At 43.2% G+C, this 22,595-nt stretch overlaps 1 protein-coding gene across 3 annotated transcripts; it reads left to right on the top strand.

Moving 5' to 3' along the window:
- The first annotated feature begins 614 nt into the window (after positions 1-614).
- Positions 615-22,513, top strand: LETM2 (leucine zipper and EF-hand containing transmembrane protein 2). Of its 3 annotated transcripts, none has more exons than XM_038746583.1 (12): positions 615-712; positions 815-959; positions 1,311-1,390; positions 5,800-6,226; positions 7,958-8,101; positions 11,878-12,015; positions 12,600-12,800; positions 13,732-13,851; positions 15,194-15,307; positions 18,225-18,317; positions 18,679-18,762; positions 20,580-22,513. In XM_038746583.1, the coding sequence occupies exons 3-12, from the start codon at positions 1,344-1,346 to the stop codon at positions 20,637-20,639; spliced, it is 1,428 nt and encodes a 475-aa protein (XP_038602511.1). In that variant the 5' UTR covers positions 615-712; positions 815-959; positions 1,311-1,343; the 3' UTR covers positions 20,640-22,513. The 3 variants fall into 3 exon arrangements, with proteins under 3 accessions (XP_038602511.1, XP_038602509.1, XP_038602510.1); XM_038746581.1 differs by having other exon boundaries at positions 5,773-6,226; XM_038746582.1 differs by lacking the exons at positions 615-712; positions 815-959 and adding an exon at positions 962-1,030 and having other exon boundaries at positions 5,773-6,226.
- The last annotated feature ends 82 nt before the right edge of the window (positions 22,514-22,595 follow it).

Raw genomic sequence — 22,595 nt, 5'->3', positions numbered from 1 at the left:
CCTTGTAACCTCCCCAGCGCTTAGAGCAGTGCTTTGCACATAGTAAGCGCTTAATTAATGCCATTATTATTATTATTACAGTAAGCCCTCAATAAATACTATTGAATGAATTAAAGGACCATCCCCCCTGCAGCCCTGGTAGTGCTGAAGAGCCCCGAGATGGAGCAGGGCTTTAATAATAATGGTATATGTGCCAAACACTGTTCTAAGCGCCGGGGGAGATAAAAGGTAATCAGGTTGACCCACGTGGGGCTCACAGTCTTCATCCCCATTTGACAGATGAGGGAACTGAGACACAGAAAATGATAATAATGATAATAATAATAATGGCATTTGTTAAGCGCTTACTATGTGCCAAGCACTGCTTTAAGCCCTGGGGGGAAACAAGGTGATCAGATCCCAGTCTTAATCCCCATTTTACAGATGAGGTAACTGAGGCACAGAGAAGTGAAGTGACTTGCCCAAAGTCACACAGTTGACAAGTGGCAGAGTTGGAATTAGAACCCATGGCCTCTGACTCCCAAGCCTGGACTCTTTCCACTAAGTCATGCTGCGTTAATTCATGCACACTGTCTTTTTTTGTTCCCTCTGCTTCCCTGTTCACTAAAGATGCCAGTTTGTGTTTTAACCCTTGGAGGCAGTGGGTACCCGAATGAATTATCCATTATCTTTGAGCCCTGAGGTTTTCGTTAATTCGATCAGATAAGTGGAGGTAAGCAAGCTGTCAGCCAAGCCAGGAAGGTTACTTGACATTTTTCTTTATTTATGTTCCGCTTAGAACAACTTGTTATGCGTTAACTTGCCGTTGTCTTAGGAATTTGGAAACTGAGCGGGCTGATTAGAAGACCCTGTTGATAGTTTGTCACAGAAAATTTATTCTCCAGCATCATCATCATCAAATCATCAGCAGATCTTCTTATTTAGTGATTTTAGGCATTCTACTCGAGGCAGAACCAAAGGTACACTGTCTTCACTTGTTTGGATGCTGATTTTTCCTGCAGAATTTCTAGGAAGTCGAGGGGAGGATCAAGTGAGTTTCAAGTATCTTGATGGAAAAAAGTGCAAGCTTCTCAAGTTAACACCAGTTAATCAATCAGTGGTATTTTTTGAGCACCTACTGAGTGCAGAGCACTGTACTAAGCACTTGGGAGAGTATAACACAACAGAGATGGTGGACACGTTCCCTACCCACAAGGAGCTCACAGTCCAAAGGGGGAAGAGGGAAGTTAAGGCATCTTAATAAAATCCCATTATATTCCAGACTGGTGTCTTACTAAATGTTGAATTGTTCATTTACATCTTTTACCTAGGTGCGCTTATTGTCAAATTGAAGTAATAAAAGCATGACCCTTTTCAGCTGCAATGTACTTTTCTCAATGGCCAGATCAAGGTAAGAATTGCTTTTATGTTTATTTGAACTTCATTCTTTTGGAGGGGCAGTGTGGGGAAGGGAGAGGGACTCATTTTTTTAAAGTTGGTATTTTCCAACTTTTGGAAATTGAAATCCAGTAAAATAAATCTTTCAGTTAACTTCACACTGCAGCAGCAAAAATGTCGCATAAACCTTGTAGACTGTGAGTTTGCGGTGGGCAGGGAAAGTGTCTAGCAACTCTATTGTATTGTACTCTCCGAAGTGCTTAATATAGTGCTCTGAATGTATTATGTGCTCAATAAATACCATTGATGATGATGATCCTTTCTATTATATACCCATTACCACTGTACTGTAATTTCAATGGTCTTTTAATTATATCTTGATTAGTTCTAAAACTAAGAAATCAATCATATTAATTGAGCACTGTACTAAGTAAGCACTAGGGAGAGGGCAGGTACCTTGCCCTTTTTACCTTTTTGTACTCTTTGTACGGTGCTGTGCGCACACTGGGTCAATAAATACTATTGAATGGGTGGATGGTAATTCAAAAAGCTTATAAACTTGCCCCATTAATGTCCTTCATCATTAGTACTTGAGTACCCTGTGAGTGCCAAATACTGTTCTAAGCACTTGAGAGAGTGCAATAGAAGCAAGACACACAATCAGAGCCCTTCAGGGTCTTACAGTCTAATGGGGAGATAGTCAACAGACAAAAATCATCAACAAATAGTGGGAGCAGGAGGAAGAGTAAGGATGTACAAGGCTCTTCACACAGTAAGCACTCAGTCAATACCATTGACTGAATACCATTGATACCGTTGATTGAGAAGCAACATGGTCTAGTGGATAGAACATGGGCCTGGGGGACAGAAGCCCCTGGATTCTAACCCTGGCTCTGCCACATACCAGTTGTGTGACCTTGGGCAAGTCATTTAACTTCTCTGTGACAGTTACCTCATCTGTAAAATGGGGATTAAGACCGTGAACCCCTTGAGGGACAGGGACTGTGTCCAACCCTGTATCTACCCAGCGCTTAATACAGTGCCTGGCATATATTAAGTACTTACCAAGTTCCATAAAAAAGAAAAAAGGTAGAAGGGCTGAGATAGGAATCTAGGAGTCTATTCTCTAGACTGTGAGCTCGTTAAGAGCAGGAACTGGTCTACTAATTTTGCTGTGTTATACTCTTCCAAGTTCTTAGTACAGTGCTCTGCATGTAGCAAGTGCTCAATAAATACCATTGATTGCTATGAGTTTGGGATGATACTGGAGTAGAGCGACTATTGTGTGAATTAAGGAAGATTTCCCACGGGAGGTGGGATTGTAGGAGAGCCTTGAAGTTGAGGATAATTGTGGTCTGGTGGATTATTAGGGGGAAAGAGTTCCAGGGTGGGGGAACAGTTTGAGCAAGGGGATAGAGGTAGGAGAGCACAGTTAGAGGATGAACTTGCAAGGGGCAGAGTACCAACTGAGGAGTAGTGGATGAGAGGGCTCTATGATGGATCTTAAGTTGGAGAAAAACAGTGGAAAGACTTGAAGTCAATGGTAAGGAATTTTAACTTGATGAAGCGGGAAATGAAGATGCACTGAAGATGCGTGAGGAGTGGAGAGAGGTATGTGCCAAGTGACACTTCAGGAAAATGATTCAAGCAGCAACATGTAAGGGTTGGAAGCAGGGAAACCAGCGAAAAGGCTAATAAGGTGGTCCAACCATGATGTGATGAGAGCTTGACAGAGGAGTAAATGTTGGCATGGAGAGGAATGGGTGGAGACAGAAAATGTTGTGGAGAAAGAACGGGCAGGATTTAGAAGTTGAATGAGAAGCATTATGGCCTAGTGGATAGAACACAGAGCTGGGAGTCAAAAGGATCTGGATTCTAATCCTGGCTCCACCATCTCATTCATTCAATCGTATTTATTGAGTGCTTACTGTGTGCAGAGCACTGTACTAAGCGCTTGCACTGTACTAAGCACTTATGTCTACTGTGTGACCGTAGGTAAGTTACTTAACTTCTTGTTGCCTCAGTTACCTTGTCCGTAAAATGGGGATTAGTAATACTGTGAGTTCCATATGGGACATGGACTCTGTCCATCCTGATTAACTTGTAATCTACCCCAGTGCTTACAGTGGCTGGCATATAGTAAGTGCTTAAATATCATTAAAAAATTAAAAATAGAAAAAAGGCATAAGCAGAGCCAGTGAACAAGACTAAGAAGGAACAACCAGAGGGGTAGGAGGAAAATCAGGGGAAAACAGGGTGAGTAAAGCCAAGGAAGGATAACTTTTCCAGAAGGAGGGAATGGTCCTCAATGTTGAAGGCAGAAGAGAGATCAAGGGGAATTGGGAAAGAGTAGAGCCCTTCTGACCTAGCTGTGAGGAGGTGACCTTTGAGAGTGATGTTGTGGTGAAGTAAAGAAGCAAACCCGATTATGGCAGTCAAAAAAAGAGGTAGTGGGGAGGGAGTGAAAGTAACAGGAGCATGTAGAAGAAAGGGAGCAGGGAAATGGGATAATAATTGGAAGAGGTTTAAGATTATGGTAAGGGAGGGGAACCTTGTGCGATCAAGCATTTTTAAGAGGTGTGAGGATTAGGTTTCAGAGGGACAAATATTGGGAGTAAATATAGAGGGCAGTCATTAATGAGATGTAGACCATGTCCATGCTGGTTTGCGGCTGCAGAGTTGAGAAGTGAAAGGAAGAAGGCGACCAGAGGATCAGGGAGTTCAACAGAGAGAATGAAGTTGCCGAGGAGTAAGTAGGAGGTTGTGAGACTAGGAAGGAGATTGTGTCAAAATTAGCCAGAAATGCAGAAGTGGGGGCAGGAGAGCAGTAAATAATAGCACCTATTTGTTTTACAGGGTGGAAGAGACTGTTGATAGGAACATCTCATTTGGAATTTTTTAAAGTTCTTCTTTTTCCTTTGCTTGAATGAAACTTAAATTCCAAAAATTAAGAGAAGCGGCATGGTTTAGGGGAAAGAGCACGGGCTTGGGAGTCAGACGACGCAGGTTCCAATCGTGACGCTCCACCACTTGTTTGCTGTATGACTTTGGGCAAGCCACTTTACTTCTCTGGGCCTCAGTTACCTCAACTGTATAATGGGGATTAAGACTGTGAGCCCCACGTGGGACAACTTGATTACCTTGTATCTACCCCAGCGATTAGAACAGTGCTTGGCACATAGTAAGTGCTTAACAAATACCATAATAATAGTTGCCCACACTGCATAGCTCTCTTTGTTGAGCGCTTACTGTGTGCAGAGCACTGTGCTGGGCGCTTGGGAAGTACAGGTTGGCAACATATGGAGACCGTCCCTACCCAACAGCGGGCTCACAGTCTAGAAGACTGTTCTCCCTCCTCCTTAGTCTGTCAAACCCTGGTAAGACAGGGACCGTGTCCAACCTGCCCTGAAATTTATTACATTGCTTGGCACCTGTATATATGTATATATGTTTGTACATATTTATTACTCTATTTATTTATTTATTTATTTTACTTGTACATATCTATTCTATTTATTTTATTTTGTTAGTATGTTTGGTTTTGTTCTCTGTCTCCCCCTTTTAGACTGTGAGCCCACTGTTGGGCAGGGACTGTCTCTATATGTTGCCAATTTGTACTTCCCAAGCGCTTAGTACAGTGCTCTGCACATAGTAAGCGCTCAATAAGTACGATTGATGATGATGATGATAGCTCTCTTTGGTTCTTTAACAGTTGTTGCATTAAAAGTTGAGACCAACCAGTGAAAACATAGCACCTTCATGGAGCGTTTAACATGTACTGTTCAAGGAATATGTGTGGTCTAGAATTTGACCCATCTTCTGGCTCAAGATTGAAATTCATGTTTACTATCGCAGGATTTCCAGACACTGTTACGTGATAAATTCTTAAAAATTAATCCACCTATTATTATTTTTGCAAGAATATTGCCTAAACTTGGGGTTGTAACTGGTAATGTTTCATTCATCAATTATTAGTGGAATTTATACCAAATCAAAGCTTAAAATACAAAGTGAAAGCAACATAGCCTAGTAGATAAAGAATGGGCCTGGAAATCAGAAGGACCTGGGTTCTAATCCCAGCTCTGCTCCTTTTCTGCTGTGAGACCTTGGGCAAGTCACTTGAAGTCTCTGTGTCTCAGTTACCTCATCTGTAAAATGGGGATTAAAACTGTGTCCAATCTGATTAACTCATAGCTACCCCAGTGCTTAGAACAGTGCCTGGCACATAGTAAGTACATAACAAATACCGCAAAAAAATGTAAAAATCCTCCATGTATTTTAATTGGATTAAAAAAAAACCCTCCAAGACTTGACAATGTGGGTATTTCTCTAACTTTTGATAAATTTAATTTGCAGTTGTATGATTCATTTAGGAATGTGTCTCTAATTTTCTAGAGGGCCTCACCTTCTCGTCCTGCCTAGATGCTTCGCATTTTCCCCATCTGTTGCATTTTTACAACCGGCGGATTCTCATTTAAATCAAACCTGTTTGAAGAACTCTGGAAGCAAGGAACTACCACACGCTTTTCGGCTAAGCAACAGGCTACCTTATTTCCCAACTGAAGCAATAAGAAAGTTTCACACATCCACGTGCTGGCTTCAGGAGCTCCCAAACAAAACTCCTGTTAACCAAACCACAGAAAAGCTAGAGAAAAAAAGCACCAAGTCCCCAACGGGCAAGGGGCAGGTGACACAGGAGGCTAAGAGGTCTTTGAGACGTAAAATACTGGATGAACTCCTGCATTATTACAATGGATTCCATTTGCTTTGGACTGACACCAAAGTTGCTGCCAGAATGGTTTGGAGGCTGTTACATGGACAGGTGCTCACCAGACGAGAGAGGAGAAGGGTAGGCAACATAAAGTATGTAATGGAGAAAGAGCAAAGTTAAGACTAATGTGAAAGCAGACACCAAATGCTAACCACAAAATAAGGAGTGAAGTTGTGTTTCCTGCTGATACGGGGGGCCTAGGGCTCTTTAGCCAGCTACTCTTGCCTTGCTGAGTAGCCTAAACAGGTTATTGAAAATCTGTTCCTCAGTTTATCAACTTAAAGAGTGGGTCTAAATTCACTTTGCTAGTTCTTCAGGATGTTGAGAGGTGTACAGTTGGAATTGTGCTTCAGGGAAGCAGCCTTGCCTAGTGATTAGCGCATGGGCCGATAGCAAGCTCTAATAGTGATTAGAGCTTGGGAGCCAGAGGTCATGGGTTCTAATCCCGGCTCCGCCACTTGTCTGCTGTGTGACGTTGGGCAAGTCACTTAACTTCTCTGTGCCTCAATTACCTCATCTGAAAAATGGGGATTAAGACTGAGCCCCAGTGGGACAACCTGATCACCTTGTATCTCCCCAGCGCTTAGAACAGTGCTTTGCACATAGTAAGCACTTAACAAATACCACCATTGTTATTATTATTATTATTATGGCCCTGGGAGTCAGGAAGAACTGGGTTCATTCATTCATTCATTCAATCGTATTTATTAAGCACTTACTGTGTGCAGAGCACTGTATTAAGCTCTTGGAAAGTACAATTCGGCAACAGATAGCGACAGTCCCTACCCAACAACTGGCTCACGGGGTTCTAATCCTGACTCTGCCATTTGCTTGCTATGTGACCTTGGGCAAGTCACTTCGTTTCTCTGTGCCTCGGTTACCTCATCTGTAAAATGGGGATTAAGACTGTGAGCCCCATGCGGGACATGGGCTTTTTCCATCCTGATTAGCCTCTCTCTACCCCAGTGCTTAGTTCAGTGCCTAGCACACAGTAAGTGCTTAACAAATACCCTTAAAAAAAAGGGCGGCATTTTTGAATATTTATGAGCCCAATCCCAGTGCCTGAACTTACTCCCTCCTAGTATAAAGTAGGTATTTTGGGGAAAGTATTCATTCTTTTAAATCACAAGGGGACTATGTAGTGCTCTGTGTGCACAAAATGTGAAGCTATGGGGTTGGGAGTATAAAATGTGGGTCTGCTTTCCATGCTCTCTCAATCAATCAATCAGTGGTATTTATTGAGTGCTTACTGGGTGCACAGCACTGTACTAAGCAGTTGGGAGAGTACAATATAAAAGAGTTGGTAGGCATGCTTCCTGCCCACAATGAGCTTTCATTTCCCCACACATTTACAATCGTGATGATTGTACATCATCATGTACGTCATGTAGGATGATGCTGCAATCATCCATTCCCTTCCTACCTCCAGCCCACCACGTTTGTGTGTGTGTGTGTAGTGGATAAGCACGGACCTAAGAGGCTGAAGGTCATGGGTTCTAATCCCAACTCCACCACTTGTCTGCTGCGTGACCTTGAAGTCACTTCACTTCTCTGTGCCTCAGTTACCTCATCTGTAAAATGGGGATTGAGACTGTGAGCCCCTCGTGAGACAGGGACTGTGTCCAACCTGATTTGCTTGTATCCAGCCCAGGGCTTAGTACAGTGCTTGGCACATAGTAAGCGCTTAACAAATACCGTCATTAGTATAAATACAATGCTGGCACCCTAACTGCATTCTATGAATTCCACGACTGCATAGCATTGCATGCCGAGTTGAGAATGAGTGTGGTATATGCATGAATTTTTCAGCTGCTGAGGACTTGTGCTGATCTCTTCCGCCTTGTTCCGTTTATGGTCTTCATAATTGTGCCCTTCATGGAATTCCTGTTACCAGTATTTCTGAAACTCTTTCCAGAGATGTTGCCATCAACTTTTGAGACTGAGTCTAAAAAGGTATGTATGTTTGGACTTTTACTTGCTTTTCTCTCTACACTCCCCCTACTCTACCCAGAGTTGGAAGAGGAAAGGAAACTATTCTACTGTTTGGGATATTTAAGGGCTGTCCCCGAATGAAGGCACAGCCCCGGTGCCCACACCATGAGGGTAATGGCCATAGGAGACATCGGAGGGGTAGGATGTATAGGAGGTGGCTGATATTAATTATAGTCTCCAGTTTATTTTCTTAGAAGCTACTTTCTTGTTTTTTTCAGTGCATGGAGAAAAGGTCCCCTCTTTAATAGGGAATCAATCAATTAATGGCATTTAGACTGTAAGCTCGTGGTGGGCAGGAAATGTGTCAGCTATATTGTGTTGTACTCTCCCAAGCGCTTAGTACAGTGCTCTGCACACAGTAAGCATCAGTAAATTTGATTGGTTGTGTCCTTACTGTGTGCAGAGCACTGTATTAAGTGCTTGGGAGAGGTCAGTACAATAGAGTTGCTAGACGATCCCTCTTCTCAAGGAGCTTACAATCCAGTAGGGGAGACAGACCAAAAATAAATTACAGATAGGGGAAGCAGCAGAGTATAAGGATAGGTACATAAATGCTGTGGAAGTAGGATGAATATCAAAGCATTTAAGGGGTCTAGACCCGAGTACATAGGTGACACAAAAGGGAGGATGAATAGCATGAGGAAATGAGAGGTTAGGGAAGGCTTCTCGAAGGAGATATTATTTTAGTGGCGCTTTGAAAATGGGGAGAGTGGTGGAATGTCTGATATGAAGGGGTTGAGAGTTCCAGGCCAGAGGGAGGAAGTGATCCAGGCGTCGGCACCAAGAGAGACAAGACTGAGGTACAGTGAATAGGTTGATGTTATAGGAGCAAAGAACCTCCCGGATTTGCCTATCCACCTCTGCATCAAACAGAAACTCTTTACCATTGGCTTCAAAACACTCAAATAACCTTGCCCGCTCTATCTTACCTCACTGATTTCCTACTCATTTTGCTCTTCTGACACCAACCTACTCAGTGTATCTCGATCTTGTCCATCTCGCTGCTGACCCCTTGCTCATATCCTCCCTTTGGCCTCCCCACTTCATATCCAATAGACCATTGCTCTTCCCATCTTCAGAGTCTTATTAAAATCATATCTCCAAGAGGTTATCCCCAACTAAGCCCTCAATTCCGCTACTCCCTCTCCCTTCTGTGTCGCTTTTGCACTTGGATCTGTACACTCAATTCACCCCAACCTTCACCCCACAGCACTTATGTGCATATCTGGAATTAATTGTAATGTCTGTGTCAATCAATCAATAATATTTATTGAGTGCTTACTGTGTGCAGAGCACTGTACTAAGTGTCCTCCTGTAGACTGTAAGCTCCTAGTGAGTTGGGATCATATCTGCCAATTCTATCATACTCTCCCAATCTCTTAGTACAGTGCTTTGCACACAGTAAACACTCAGGATTGCTCAGGATTAGGATTGCTCAGTATTTTTCCCTCTTTTAGAGATGAGAGGATGACTCTTAGTCCTCACCTCATTCTCCATTGAGGTTTAAAATTTAGGCTGACACTGGCAGGTTTCTTTGGGGCTCCACCCTTCTTGCAAGACAGAACTGGTCTATCACCAATTCGCTTCTGGACTTCTCTACAAACCAAATTAATTTTTCATTAGCAAGTATTCAAAATGCCTAAATAACACCATCAGACTATTTTAAACCATTTTAGGTTACTGTGGGGAAGACAGGGCAAAAAAAGGAAAGAGGAACTTACTTCCAGTGACTTGGATTTAGTTTAGGGCTATCTTTGCTTTTCCCAAGGCCTGGCACAAGACTTCAGCTGAAAAAGGTTGCTGCCAGAAATTTTGGCTAATAAACAGCATAGGCTTCCCCAAACATGTTACCTGAAAAAATGAGTCCTAAAAATAGCAATTGTACCTGACTTGTCTTGTTAATTCAGACCAAAAGAGCCAGAAATATTTGAGTAATTGAGGCCAAAATGTATTCTGGGGACCTGCATTATCAGGTTAATTTGCGAATGTAGAAGCAACCACAGTGAGGTACTTCCCTTACCCTTTGCATCCTAGGTCCTTCCTCATCACTTCCTGGTGTGAACAGCTCTATGATTCCTGTCTTAGGATCCAAGAATTTACTATTTTCTATGTAGTAAACTCTAGTTTGAGTCCCTTGTGCCTTAACGGCTGGTTCAGATTGCCTAGAGGTCTGTGATCAGCTGCAGATCCAACCAGCATTTGGGATTGAATGAAGTAAGAGCTTGCCCAGGGCAGAACAAGTACATCCCCTTGTGGAATTTTTATGTTTTCTGCCCCAGTACTACATTCTGTGGTTAGGTAGCATGAATTAAAGCAGACTGGCCTTTCTGTAGTGTTTTGCCCTACTCGTAGTTCAGTGGTTTGTATCTCTGTCACAATGTTGTCTTTCTGAAGGTTGTGACAGGTGGTTCAAACTTTGGAGCCCACAGAGTGACTGCAGCTCTAGAGGTAGAGGCAGAGACAGACACTGACCCTTTGCTTCCTAATGACCCCTTGGCAGGGAGTGGAAGAGTTGTCCTCTCCACAGGTTCTTCTATTCCAAAAGCTTCTTCCTCTCCCAAATCTCCTCCTCACAATCGTCCTTCCCATTATGTCCTCTGGAGTCTTGCGGGCCTGTGTCTCCTTCCGACACAGTCCCTGAAGATTCTCAACCTCAGTGACCATACCTCTCTCATCAGTCAATCAATCAATAGTATTTATTGAGTGCTTACTGTATGCATTGTACTAAGCACTTAGAACTAACCACTTAGAATCCAGCACTTAGAACAGTGCTTTGCACATAGTAAGCACTTAACAAATACCATCATCATCATCAAGCACTTGGGAGAGTGCAGTATAAATTAGCAGACACGTTCCCTGCCCACAAAGTCCAGTTCTCTGAGGAATACTGACCCAGAGCTGGACTACCAGGCTGCCCCTAGAAATTTTTAAATAGAATCAGAGGCTTATCTTTCCCTGGTGCCAGGGAATGGAGGGCGGGGCATTTGCACATCCTCCTGGTGGTATTTTTTTTATTGTTTCCAGATAAGGAAATTGAGACTAGAATTTGGAGTTCCTTGGAGGGAGCACCTGCTAGTTGTATTTAGTCATAATTAATTCTCATCTTAAGGATCCTAATAAATGAAGTAGTGGTTAGTAGTAGTATTCATCCATTTATTCATTCATTCAATCATATTTATTGAGCACTTACTGTGTGCAGAGCACTGTACTAACTGCCTGGAAAGTACAAGCTGGCAGCATATAGAGACGGTCCCTACCCAACAATGGGCTTACAGTCTAGAAGGGGGAGACAGACAACAAAACAAAACAGTAGTAGTAGTAGACTATAAATTCGTTGTGGACAGGGAATGTGTCTATTATACTGTACTCTCCCAAGTGCTTAATACAGTGCTCTGCACAAAATAAGCACTCAATAAATACGATTGACTGACTATATTACTGTTTAGCTCGTTGTAGTCAGGAAACTTCATGTCTACCGACTCTCTTCTATTGTACTCTCCCAAGGGCTTAGTACAGTGTTCTGCACACAGTAAGCGCTCCATAAATATGATTGATAAAGAAAAATGATGGAAATTAAAGTTAAGAAGGTAAGTTGCAAAATAGAGATTAACTTGTATCTGCCCTCATGCTCACCAAAAACCCATACAAGAAGACCTTTAAATATGGTAATAAAAAGGTTACTGCCATGGTGGGGAAAGGAGAGAAATTAACTTCTTTACCCCTTTTCTCTCATTAAGGAAGAAAAACAGAAAAAGAAAATGAGTGCAAAGTTGGAACTAGCAAAATTTCTCCAAGAAACCATAACCGAGATGGCCAGAAGGAACAAAGTCACCATGGGAGAGGCCACCAAGCAGTTCTCTACCTATGTAAAGCAGGTGTTGTCCTTTTGCCAAAGGCAGAGAGGGAGCATTCTTGAGCTTTAGGGAACGAATAGGGACTAAAGAAGGAATAAAACCCAAAGTACAGAAAAAGATAAACTATAAGATATTTTGAGTAAACCTGCCTAAACATATGCACCAAATGCCTAATCTCAAAGCAAGTTTTCCTTTAAATAGTGGTTGTACTATAGCACAGCTTACTCATTGTGTACTCTATAATTAATCATTTTAATGTTTATGTGGAGTTTTCAACCTCAGGGATGAGTCCATTTTTATACCAGATATTTCATACTAACGGAGCTACTGAATAGGCTATTAGTAGCTGGAACAGTAGAATTAGGCTTGGCTCCTACTCCACATGCAGTCACTGACTCACTGATTCAGTCACTGTATAAACTCTGGGCAAGTCACTTCTCTTTCAGTGCCTCAGTCGGCCCCTCCCCCAAATGGGAATGCCTCTGGGCATGGGAGGATGGATGAAAGTGCTTTGAGATCCCTGAGGAATGGTCCTATTACGTGCTTTAGGAGAGGCCCAAGGATATAGTGAGCATATTTTAACGTCTCCGTGTCTTGTTACCTAGGTCCAGACAGGCCATCAGCCGAGCACAAAGGAGATAGTAAGCTTCTCCAAACTGTTTGAGGATGAACTGGCCCTGGAGCACCTTAACCGCCCTCAGTTGGTAGCCCTTTGCAAACTCCTGGAGTTGCAGGCCCTTGGCACCAACAACCTTCTCCGCTTCCAGCTCCTTATGAAACTCAGTTCCATAAAAGCAGACGATGAGGTAAGAGCCCAACTGCAACCACAACGAATGGAACGGGAGCTTGCCTTGCAGTGAAGTATCTGTCCATGTCAGAGGCGGGTTTCCCGAGAAAATCAGTGCTTTCAACAACTGACGATCATGGTAATAATGCCCGGAATCAGAATCCTCTGATGATTCTGCTCATTGCACTCTGTCCTCTTTTCTCTGGAAGACTATTGAAAGCTATTATTAATTCTGTTGCTGCAACCGAGGTTGATCATAAGTAGGCAGGGGCCTACTGGGAAGGAATTAGCTGTTCCTGGGATCCTGACACTGGCCTGGCAAGAAAAGAATACCACTCTCTGCCCTAGTACTGAAGCCAATCCAAGTTCATTGCCCGCTGGGTTGGCTCAGTGGAAACTGTGGCAAAGAGACTAACTCAGTAGGAAGATAAGCAAGCATCATGGCTCAGTGAAAGGCGCAAGGGCTTGGGAGTCAGAGGTCATGGGTTCAAATCCCAGCTCTGCCGCTTGTCAGCTGTGTGACTTTGGGCAAGTCACTTCACCTCTCTGTGCCTCAGTTACATCATCTGTAAAATGGGGATTAAGACTGTGAGCCCCACAAGGGACAACCTGATCACCTTGTATCCTCCCCAGCGCTTAGAACAGTGCTGTGCACATAGTAGGTACTTAACAAATGCCATCATTATCTGAACGTCTTGAAGGATGGACTGCTGTCACGGTGACTGTGAGTTTCTTATAAGAGCAGAATCAGTCTCTCCCGAAAGTTCTGCCCCCAAACTAGCAGAAGTGGGATCTCATCAGCCTTAGTGTTTCGTTTCAGAATTTCTGGATAAATAGTAACATCCTTTCACAGACCACTACTTGCATTCGGGGCAAGTGATGTTTACACCTCTGTTCGGACATAGGTTTAAGGTCTAAATGTGAGACATAATGCCAACTTTTCATTTCAGATGATTGCTGAAGAAGGGGTTAATGCTCTGAGTGTGTCGGAATTACAAAGCGCCTGCAGGGCCAGGGGCATGAGGTCTTTAGGTCTCTCAGAGGAGCAGCTGAAAGAACAACTCACACAGGCAAGTAGCAACTTTCTCTGGGCCTTCTACAGTGATTTCTTTTCCACTCTGGGTAGTCCTCAACCTTACTGATCCCTACAGATGTGAGATTCAGAAAACAAAGAGCTATCATATTTGAACAGTCTTCGTTTTGAAGGAGTTTATGCAGGAATCCAGAGCCACGTTCAGTTTGATTTACAGAAAAAAAGAGGATGAGGGGAATAGTTGGGGAAAGACTCCATCATAAAGCAATTCACCTTTTTTTTTATGGCATCTGTTAAGCACTTACTATGTTCCTAGCCACAAGTTAATGAAGTTGGACACAGTCCATGTCCCACGTGGGGCTCATAGCTTTAATCCACATTTTAACAGATGAGGTAACTAAGGCACACAGAAGTTAAGTGACTTGCCCAAGGTCACAGCAGAAAAGTGGCAGAGCCGGGATTAGCATCCGAGTCCTCTGACTTGTAGGTCCATGCTCTTTCCACTAATGATAATAATAATAATAATGGTATTTATTAAGTGCTTACTATGTGCAAAGCACTGTTCTAAGCACTGGGGAGGTTACAAGGTGATCAAGTTGTCCCACGGGGGGCTCACAGTTTTAATCCTCACTTTTACAGATGAGGTAACTGAGGCACAGAGAAGTTAAGTGACTTGCCCAAAGTCATACAGCTGACAATTGGCAGAGCTGGGATTTGAACCCATGACCTCTGACTCCAAAGCCCATGCTGTTTCCACTAGGCCACCATGCTGCTTCTCTGAAGCTGCTTTGTTGTCTAAAATATTCAGTGAGTCCCCAGTCCATTCCTCAGCATGGAATTTTAAGGCTAAAGGATAAGTTTAAAGTGGAAAGATATTGATCAGGACCCATAGACAATAGCGAACCCATTTCTGATCATCCAGCTATCGAGGTGTTAGCTATTTGACCTTTGTTGGGCTGCTCCTAAAACAGAGAGCCATTGGATCACTAAACTGAAACATTTTCATAGTCTTCACTTCCTATTCAGAATGCTTATGGAACTGCTTTAGGCAGCTAGTACAATGCTCAGCAATCAATCAACAGTACTTATTGAGTACTTAACTGTGTGCAGAGCACTGTACTAAGTGGAGGCTCAGTCAATTTTGTGATTCATTCAGTCGTATTTATTGGGTGCTTAAAGTGGACAAATCACTGAATTCAAATCACTAAAATCCAAACTGACCTCATTCTGGGGAGATTCCACAAATACGTGAACTGGTAAGTTCCTTTGAGAGCATTGGAGTCACTACCCTTAATGTGACCTCAGACTGGGACCTGAGATGACATTTCCTTCTGGTCTGTTTTGCCCCATTGATATTTCCTTCTCTTCCCATTTTCCAGTGGTTGGACCTCCACCTGAAGGAGAATGTCCCGCCTTCTCTACTGTTGTTATCCCGTGCTTTGTATCTGATAGACGTAAAACTGAAGCCTATTCAAATTCCCCCAAGCATTGAGGTGAGTAATCTGATTTATAGAGAATCTGGGCTTCCACAATAGCCAGAAATTCCCATCTGGCAGCTAGCAATGGAAAGGCCTTCAGAAGCTGACTGGCAACTTGTTGGTAGCATCTAATGACTTTGAGGTTTGGCTCTGCTGCTTTTGGACAGTCTCAGCCCTGGAGCATTCCCCTCTCCCACAGGGAGTTTCTTCCTTAGTTCAGGGTCTTCACTTTCCAGGATATTCAGCTTAATGTTTCCCTTGATTTTCATTAGCTCTCTTTTAACACCCCAAATAAACTAAATGCCCCCCATCTCCATTGATATTTATGCTTCCACTATCGGCAGACTGCTCTGTTGTTTAATATTGTTTTTTTCTTCAGCTTAATCATTTTATTTAACCTGTCTTGCTCTGTCAGCTCCACCTCTCTGGTAGTCAGGGGTCCAAAACTGAAGGCAGCACGGTGTTCTTGATTTGGTTCTCACCTTTCTGTGTCCTAATCCTTCTTTAAGAACAACCTGAAACTTCTCAGAAAGAAGTAATGCATTCAGTAGTGAAGGGTCATGATTAAGAGGACAAAAAAAAAGATCAGCTGAGTTTTGAGCTAGAAATCCGAATACCAGCTTTGCCACTGATTCCCTGGTTAATTTGCAGCAAAGTATTGGGCCTCAGAAGTCTTATATGGAAGAGAGAAATCAATCATTTAATCAATCAATTGTATTTATTGAGTACTTACTGTGTGCAGGATACTGTACTGAGAGCACTGACCAGAGAGAGTCAGACATGTTGAAGACTTCGTCAACATGTCGAAGACTGAGCTCCTTGTCTTCCCTCCCAAACCTTGTCCTCTCCCTGACTTTCCCATCTCTGTTGACGGCACTACCATCCTTCCCGTCTCACAAGCCCGCAACCTTGGTGTCATCTTCGACTCCGCTCTCTCATTCACCCCTCACATCCAAGCCGTCACCAAAACCTGCCAGTTTCAGCTCCGCAGCATTGCCAAGATCCGCCCTTTCCTCTCCATCCAAACTGCTACCCTGCTCATTCAAGCTCTCATCCTATCCCGTCTGGACTACTGCACCAGCCTTCTCTCTGATCTCCCATCCTCGTGTCTCTCTCCACTTCAATCCATACTTCATGCTGCTGCCCGGATTATCTTTGTCCAGAAACGCTCTGAGCATATTACTCCCCTCCTCAAAAATCTCCAGTGGCTACCAATCAATCTGTGCATCAGGCAGAAACTCCTCACCCTGGGCTTCAAGGCTCTCCATCACCTCGCCCCCTCCTACCTCACCTCCCTTCTCTCCTTCTACTGCCCAGCCCGCACCCTCCGCTCCTCCGCCGCTAATCTCCTCACTGTACCTCGTTCTCGCCTGTCCCGCCGTCGACCCCCGGCCCACGTCATCCCCCGGGCCTGGAATGCCCTCCCTCTGCCCCTCCGCCAAGCTAGCTCTCTTCCTCCCTTCAAGGCCCTACTGAGAGCTCACCGCCTCCAGGAGGCCTTCCCAGACTGAGCCCCTTCTTTCCTCTCCCCCTCGTCCCCCTCTCCATCCCCCCATCTTACCTCCTTCCCTTCCCCACAGCACCTGTATATATGTATATATGGTTGTACATATTTATTACTCTATTTATTTATTTATTTATTTATTTTACTTGTACATTTCTATCCTATTTATTTTATTTTGTTGGTATGTTTGGTTCTGTTCTCTGTCTCCCCCTTTTAGACTGTGAGCCCACTGTTGGGTAGGAACTGTCTCTATGTGTTGCCAATTTGTACTTCCCAAGCGCTTAGTACAGTGCTCTGCACATAGTATGCGCTCAATAAATACGATTGATTGATTGATTGATTGATTGAGACTCCATGTCCAGTTTGATCCCAATGAAGCCTGATTTGGCTCCCAGACTTAAGATCTGTGGGACCCATGGCTTCACCCAAGCCCTTGTATAGCTTTATGAAACACTCCCCGGCCTTTTTTTGACTGTATTAATAATTGCAAATAATTATAGTACTTGTAAAGTGCTTTACTATGTGACAAACACTATTCTAAGTGCCAGGGTAGATACAAGTTAGTCAGGTTGGACATAGCCCTTGACCCACACTGGGCTCACAGTCTGAGTAGGAGGAACTGTGTTCTCCATGTTTGTCTTTCATTACTATTATCAATATTAATACTAACAAGTGTAATTGTGGTATTTAAGCACTTCCTATGTGCCAAGCACTGTACCAAGCACTGGGGTAGGTACAAGGTAATCAGGTCTCACATGGGGCTCACAGTCTAAATACGAGGGAGAATAGGTATTGAATTGCCATTTTGCAGATGTGGGAACTGAAGCACAGAGAAGTGAAGTGACATGTTCAAGTTCACACAGCAGGTAAGTGGTGGGGCAGGATTAGAACTCAGGTTCTCTGACCCCCACGGCCCGTGCTCTCTCCACTAAGGCCCGCTGCTTCCCTTAAGGACAAAATGTGAGTTCAAGAGTTACTCGTAAACTCAAAATAAAGTGACTTCCAGTACAGTGTTCTATTAGCATTTTAAGACTCGTCCCAGACTGGTTTCACAATGTTTAAAGATTGTTTCTTTGCTATTAAAATGTTTTAAATTCATCATGTTCTTACTTAGGAAATGTCACTTGTTAAGAAATTGTGGAGCCACAGATTTGCCATGGTGGAGGATGCAGCTCCCTTGGTCTAATCAGAGTAATACTTTATCATTTTAGCAAGGTCAAAAATTAAATATCTAGGTTATATCTGCCTCATTTTTCTTGCCATTACTTCTAACAACTCTTGAAGGAGGAGAAAATCGGAAGTTTAGTAAAATAGGAAAAGAAATAGGTGCAAAAAATATTCCCGAGGTGACTTCCAGATTAAAGAAGAGCATTTGATGATGCATATGTTATATCAACACCCAACTTCAGCAGCTTATCCTTTAAGCAGGTGTCAAAGGCTGAGGCTGCTGGAGAGCCACTTGCTTCTCCTGGTTCTAAAGAGGTCTTGGTGGATCCTGCACTTCAACAGCAGGGAATCAAGGTTAGACTTTTTTTTTCCTTTTTTAAATATTTAAATGAAATACCAGAATGCTGTCAGAGACCACAAAACTAGGAGGAATTGGTTCTAGTCAATCTTACAAAAGGCCTAAAGTTCTGATATTCCAGTTCTATTTCAAACTTGCCTTTTTGGTATCACGCTAAGATTTCTAGACTGTGAGCCCGTTGCTGGGTAGGGACCATCTTTATATGTTGCCGACTTGTACTTCCGAAGTGCTTAATACAGTGCTCTGCACACAGTAAGCGCTCAAGAAATGATTGAATGAATGAATGAATAAAAGGTAGCTATTATAAATAAACGAGCATGCGATTCTTGAATCCAACTGCAGATTCTGTCATTTAAGGTTACATCGCTGTCACCTGTTACATCACTGCCACCTGTGACACCACCACCCCATCCTGATGAAACCAACACTTCTAAAGAAGCTGTAAGAAACTAATAATCATAATAATTGTGGTATTTGTTAAGCGCTTACAGTGTGCTCGGGTGGATACAAGCAAATCGGGTTAGACACAGTCCCTGCCCCACATGAGGCACACAGTCTTAATCCCCATTTTACAGATGAGGAAACTGAGGCACAGAGAAGTGAAGTGGGTCACCCAAGGTCACACAGTAGACAAGTGGCAGAGCTGGGACTAGAACTCAGGTCCTTCTGACTTCCAGGCCTGTGCTCTATCCACTAGGCAACACTGCTTCTTTCTTCCAGATATTTTTTAGGATCTTGGCCACAGTTGTAAGCCTGGTGAAACACTGCCCAATCTGTTGCATCTCTATGATAATGTAGTCCAAAGGCTGTAATCACTGCATCTTCAACTGCAACCATATATTGCACTTAAAGATGTCAGGGCCTAGAGTGTGAATGCCGAATTTTCTTCTGGGAAATAAGTTTCAACTGTGACATCTGCACAGAAGCCCAGTGTCAAGAACTACTAGTGGTCAGGGTGGATTCCCCCATCAGGATCCACAGATGAGCCTCGGTTATGAAATTTCAGGACCCAAAACCTGAGCAGGGGAATTGATTCTAGTGCTAGTGGTTTGCACAGGGTCACTCATGCTTTCTCATCCTTGCCAGTCCATGTTCCCACCTGGGCTCCAAGTGCAGAGAGAGAGAGTCAACGGGTAGGGCTGCCACATTCTGTGATGAGCATGCGCAGATTTGGCTCACGTTTGACAACTACAGGTAGAACCGGGGCTAGAACCCAGGTGTCCCGATTCTTGGAGCAGTGCTCTTTCATTGGACCAGTGCTCTTTCACTGGACCAGCAGCAGGGCTGGAAATATAACTAGAAATGAGTTAAATCAACACAAAAGAAATGTAGCTGCCTTAACAACCTAGACCCCTTTAATGCAGGCATGGAAATGAACACTGAATTTTGCATCTGTTACACTCACTCATTCAAACTGGAAATGGGGGGTAGCAGCCAGAAGCCACTTTCCACTTTCCCCCTCTAGACTGTAAGCTCAGTGTGGGCAGGGAATGTGCCTACTGACTCTGTTGTACTCTCCCAAGTGCTTAGTGCCGTACTCTGCACATAGTAAGTGCTCAATAAATACCATTGATTGATTAATTGGTTGATTCTATCACCTCATCCCCGGCAGGTCAGAGTTCCTCAAAATGAAACCCTGCCCCATTGAGAAGGCACAGTGGTCCAGCTGTCCCTGTTGTCTAGACTTTGGGCAGACCTTGGAAGGAGACAAGGAGGAAGGTGGCTTTCTCCCAAAGTATCATCCACACAAGCACTTTGCCTCCTCCTTCAAGCCCATGTAAAGGCTAGGGGTAGGGTTACTGCCCCAACTCCTCCAGCTGCCTATGGATGACAGTTTGAGAAAAGCACCTGATGAAATGACCCTCACATAGACAAGTGCTCTCACTGCATTCCTTTGTCATATTTTGTCCACCTGGTAGTCTACAAACTCAATTTACTTCAAATGTAGTCAGTTCTTGAACAGTGGCATGGCATTGTTGAAGAAATCCCAGGTAAGGAAACTCCAGCTGTAGGATGTCTACTTTGGCAGGCGGCGCAGGCAAGAATACAGCTAGCTGTTCCTTCTAAAACCACATCACGTTCTATCCAGACAGACCAGCGTCGTCAGAAGCATGTTCTCAAATATTTCCAGTGCAAAATGCAGAATGAAAACAAAGCATTATCGAACTGACTGTGTTGTTGTTTGAAGTAAGCAAACGAATTTGTGGCCTCTAGAATGTTAACAATGAAGCAGTAATTTTAATTTTGTTTGTACCCAGGCTCTACAGGCCAAAACACAGACTTCATCCCAAAGCAAGGCCAGTGCAAATGGAGTGTAAACCCATTCAACCGTGAAGCGGTAACCCCGAGTCATGCCGTGGCACCAGCAGTTGAGACAATCCCAGCCTCAGCCAACTGAATTTCATGCGGAACATGTATGGATTGGTGATTTTGGTAATTATAGCAGTCCTCTGGGGGGCTTTAAGCAGGCATTCTATTGCTTCGATTCTTTTGGGAAACTCAACAACTAAACCCAGTTCTTCTGAGCCATTACTTCTTCCTATACTCAATTTATTCCTCAAACCATAGATTTAGACATTTTTTGCTGAATTGTCTAATCAAGAGTTTAACAGTGGTTTTATCTGACATAGTACTTTGTGCACGCATCCTTTAGGATTCTCAAAAAACATTACCCTAAGTCAAAAACGAGCTCTACCTTAATTCTTTAAAAAAAAAATCGGTTTCCTCCAACTTGTAACAGTAGGTGGGAACAGGGACATGACAATAAGCATTATGTGCTGGGCAACACTTTACTAACTGGAGCCTGTGATTTAGTGACGTTGGATTCAAATTTATTGTTTGAAACTGAAGCTATCGACAGCTGCTCCGAAGGCAGGCCAGGGACCTAGACACCAAGTAACCCAGGAAAAGGTGGCACAATCTTGGGTATTCTTTCCCCATAAAGAGAAAAAAGAAAGCCCTGTAGTGGAGGGAAGAGTTAAAAAGGACTTGGCAGTCAAAAAGCGTTGGCTCTGGCCTAGTTGCTTTGACATTCTCTCTTGGGCTTATGATGGCTACAGATTAGTTTGCTGGAAAAGATTCCACTCCTAGCACATATGGCTTTCATTAGGCACCGTTTTTCTGGAAAACATAATTAACTGCAGTGACGTTGGGCTTTAGGCTTAACTGTTTGTTTGGGTTGGGAGTATTTTTTCTCTAGTCTGGTCTTTGGCAAATCAGACTTTTCTATTCATTTTAGGTCTAATTGTCCCTGTGTTACCCAATAACAAGTATTATGTTCAGTTATTATTTTTCAAACAAAGATTTAGTGATATTGCCTAGGTCCATTAAACAAATTGTTTTTACTTCCTGTAAAATTGAAAGGTAATTGTTTGGAGGCCAATAAACCAAACTAAACTTATATTTTGCTACCCAGACTGGTTAGGATCATCCAAATGAATAAACACAACCACTTCAAATCTAGAAATAATCTGCATTTTCCAACAGCTCCTTCTCATTCCCTTATCCGGCAGGGAAAGCTTTGTGCTCAGTGGGACTATACTTCTAGCTAGTCGACTCACAGTACTGGAGAACTTAGAATCTCCTCTTATGCAAATGCCAACATTATTCAGAGAGTAGCAGCTGTGGAGTCTTGCCACTAGCAGAAGTGAGGTGATTCACAATAAACTTTCACATTTCTAAAGTAGTGGAATGTTTTTCTTATGCTTTAGCGTTGGTTTTTAAAGGTTGGTCGTGGGCAAGGGATCAGCTCGTTAACATGCTTGATCTTGTTCCTATTGAATAAGTAATATTTGTGTCTAATCAGTTGTCTTTTCTGGCCTTCCCCAGGACACAGTGGGAATGAATAAGCAAAGGGTTCTGGCTAAGTCTGTTTTCTTGCATTTAATTTTAAGAAGCTGCTATATTCCTCCCCACAACACTCCCTCAACCCACCCCCCAAAAAATACTTCCATTCCAAAAGAAATGCCATCAGCTTCCAGTTCCGGATTCTGTTTCTGCCAGGAGCAACAAAAATGCTTAAAAGAAAAGTGTTATCTGCCTTCTTTGACATCCAAATGCATGAGTGGATTACCATAATTCTTTCCTCTAACAACTCACCGTGGACCTTTGAACTATGTATGTATTTATCCGTTCTAAAACCCTTCAATTTTTCTCTTTACAATATCAACTTTCCCCAATAACTACTCACGGTTGACCACCTCTTCATGAATTTATCCAAGCCCTAGTTCTATTTTTTGTTGTTGTTTGCAGAGCTCCCAGGGGTAGCAAGTCTC

The sequence above is a fragment of the Tachyglossus aculeatus genome, chromosome 5 (assembly GCF_015852505.1).
Source record: "Tachyglossus aculeatus isolate mTacAcu1 chromosome 5, mTacAcu1.pri, whole genome shotgun sequence".
NCBI lineage: Eukaryota > Metazoa > Chordata > Mammalia > Monotremata > Tachyglossidae > Tachyglossus > Tachyglossus aculeatus.
Note: the sequence above shows the minus strand (reverse complement) of the source record. Positions and strands in the feature narration are given on the sequence as shown.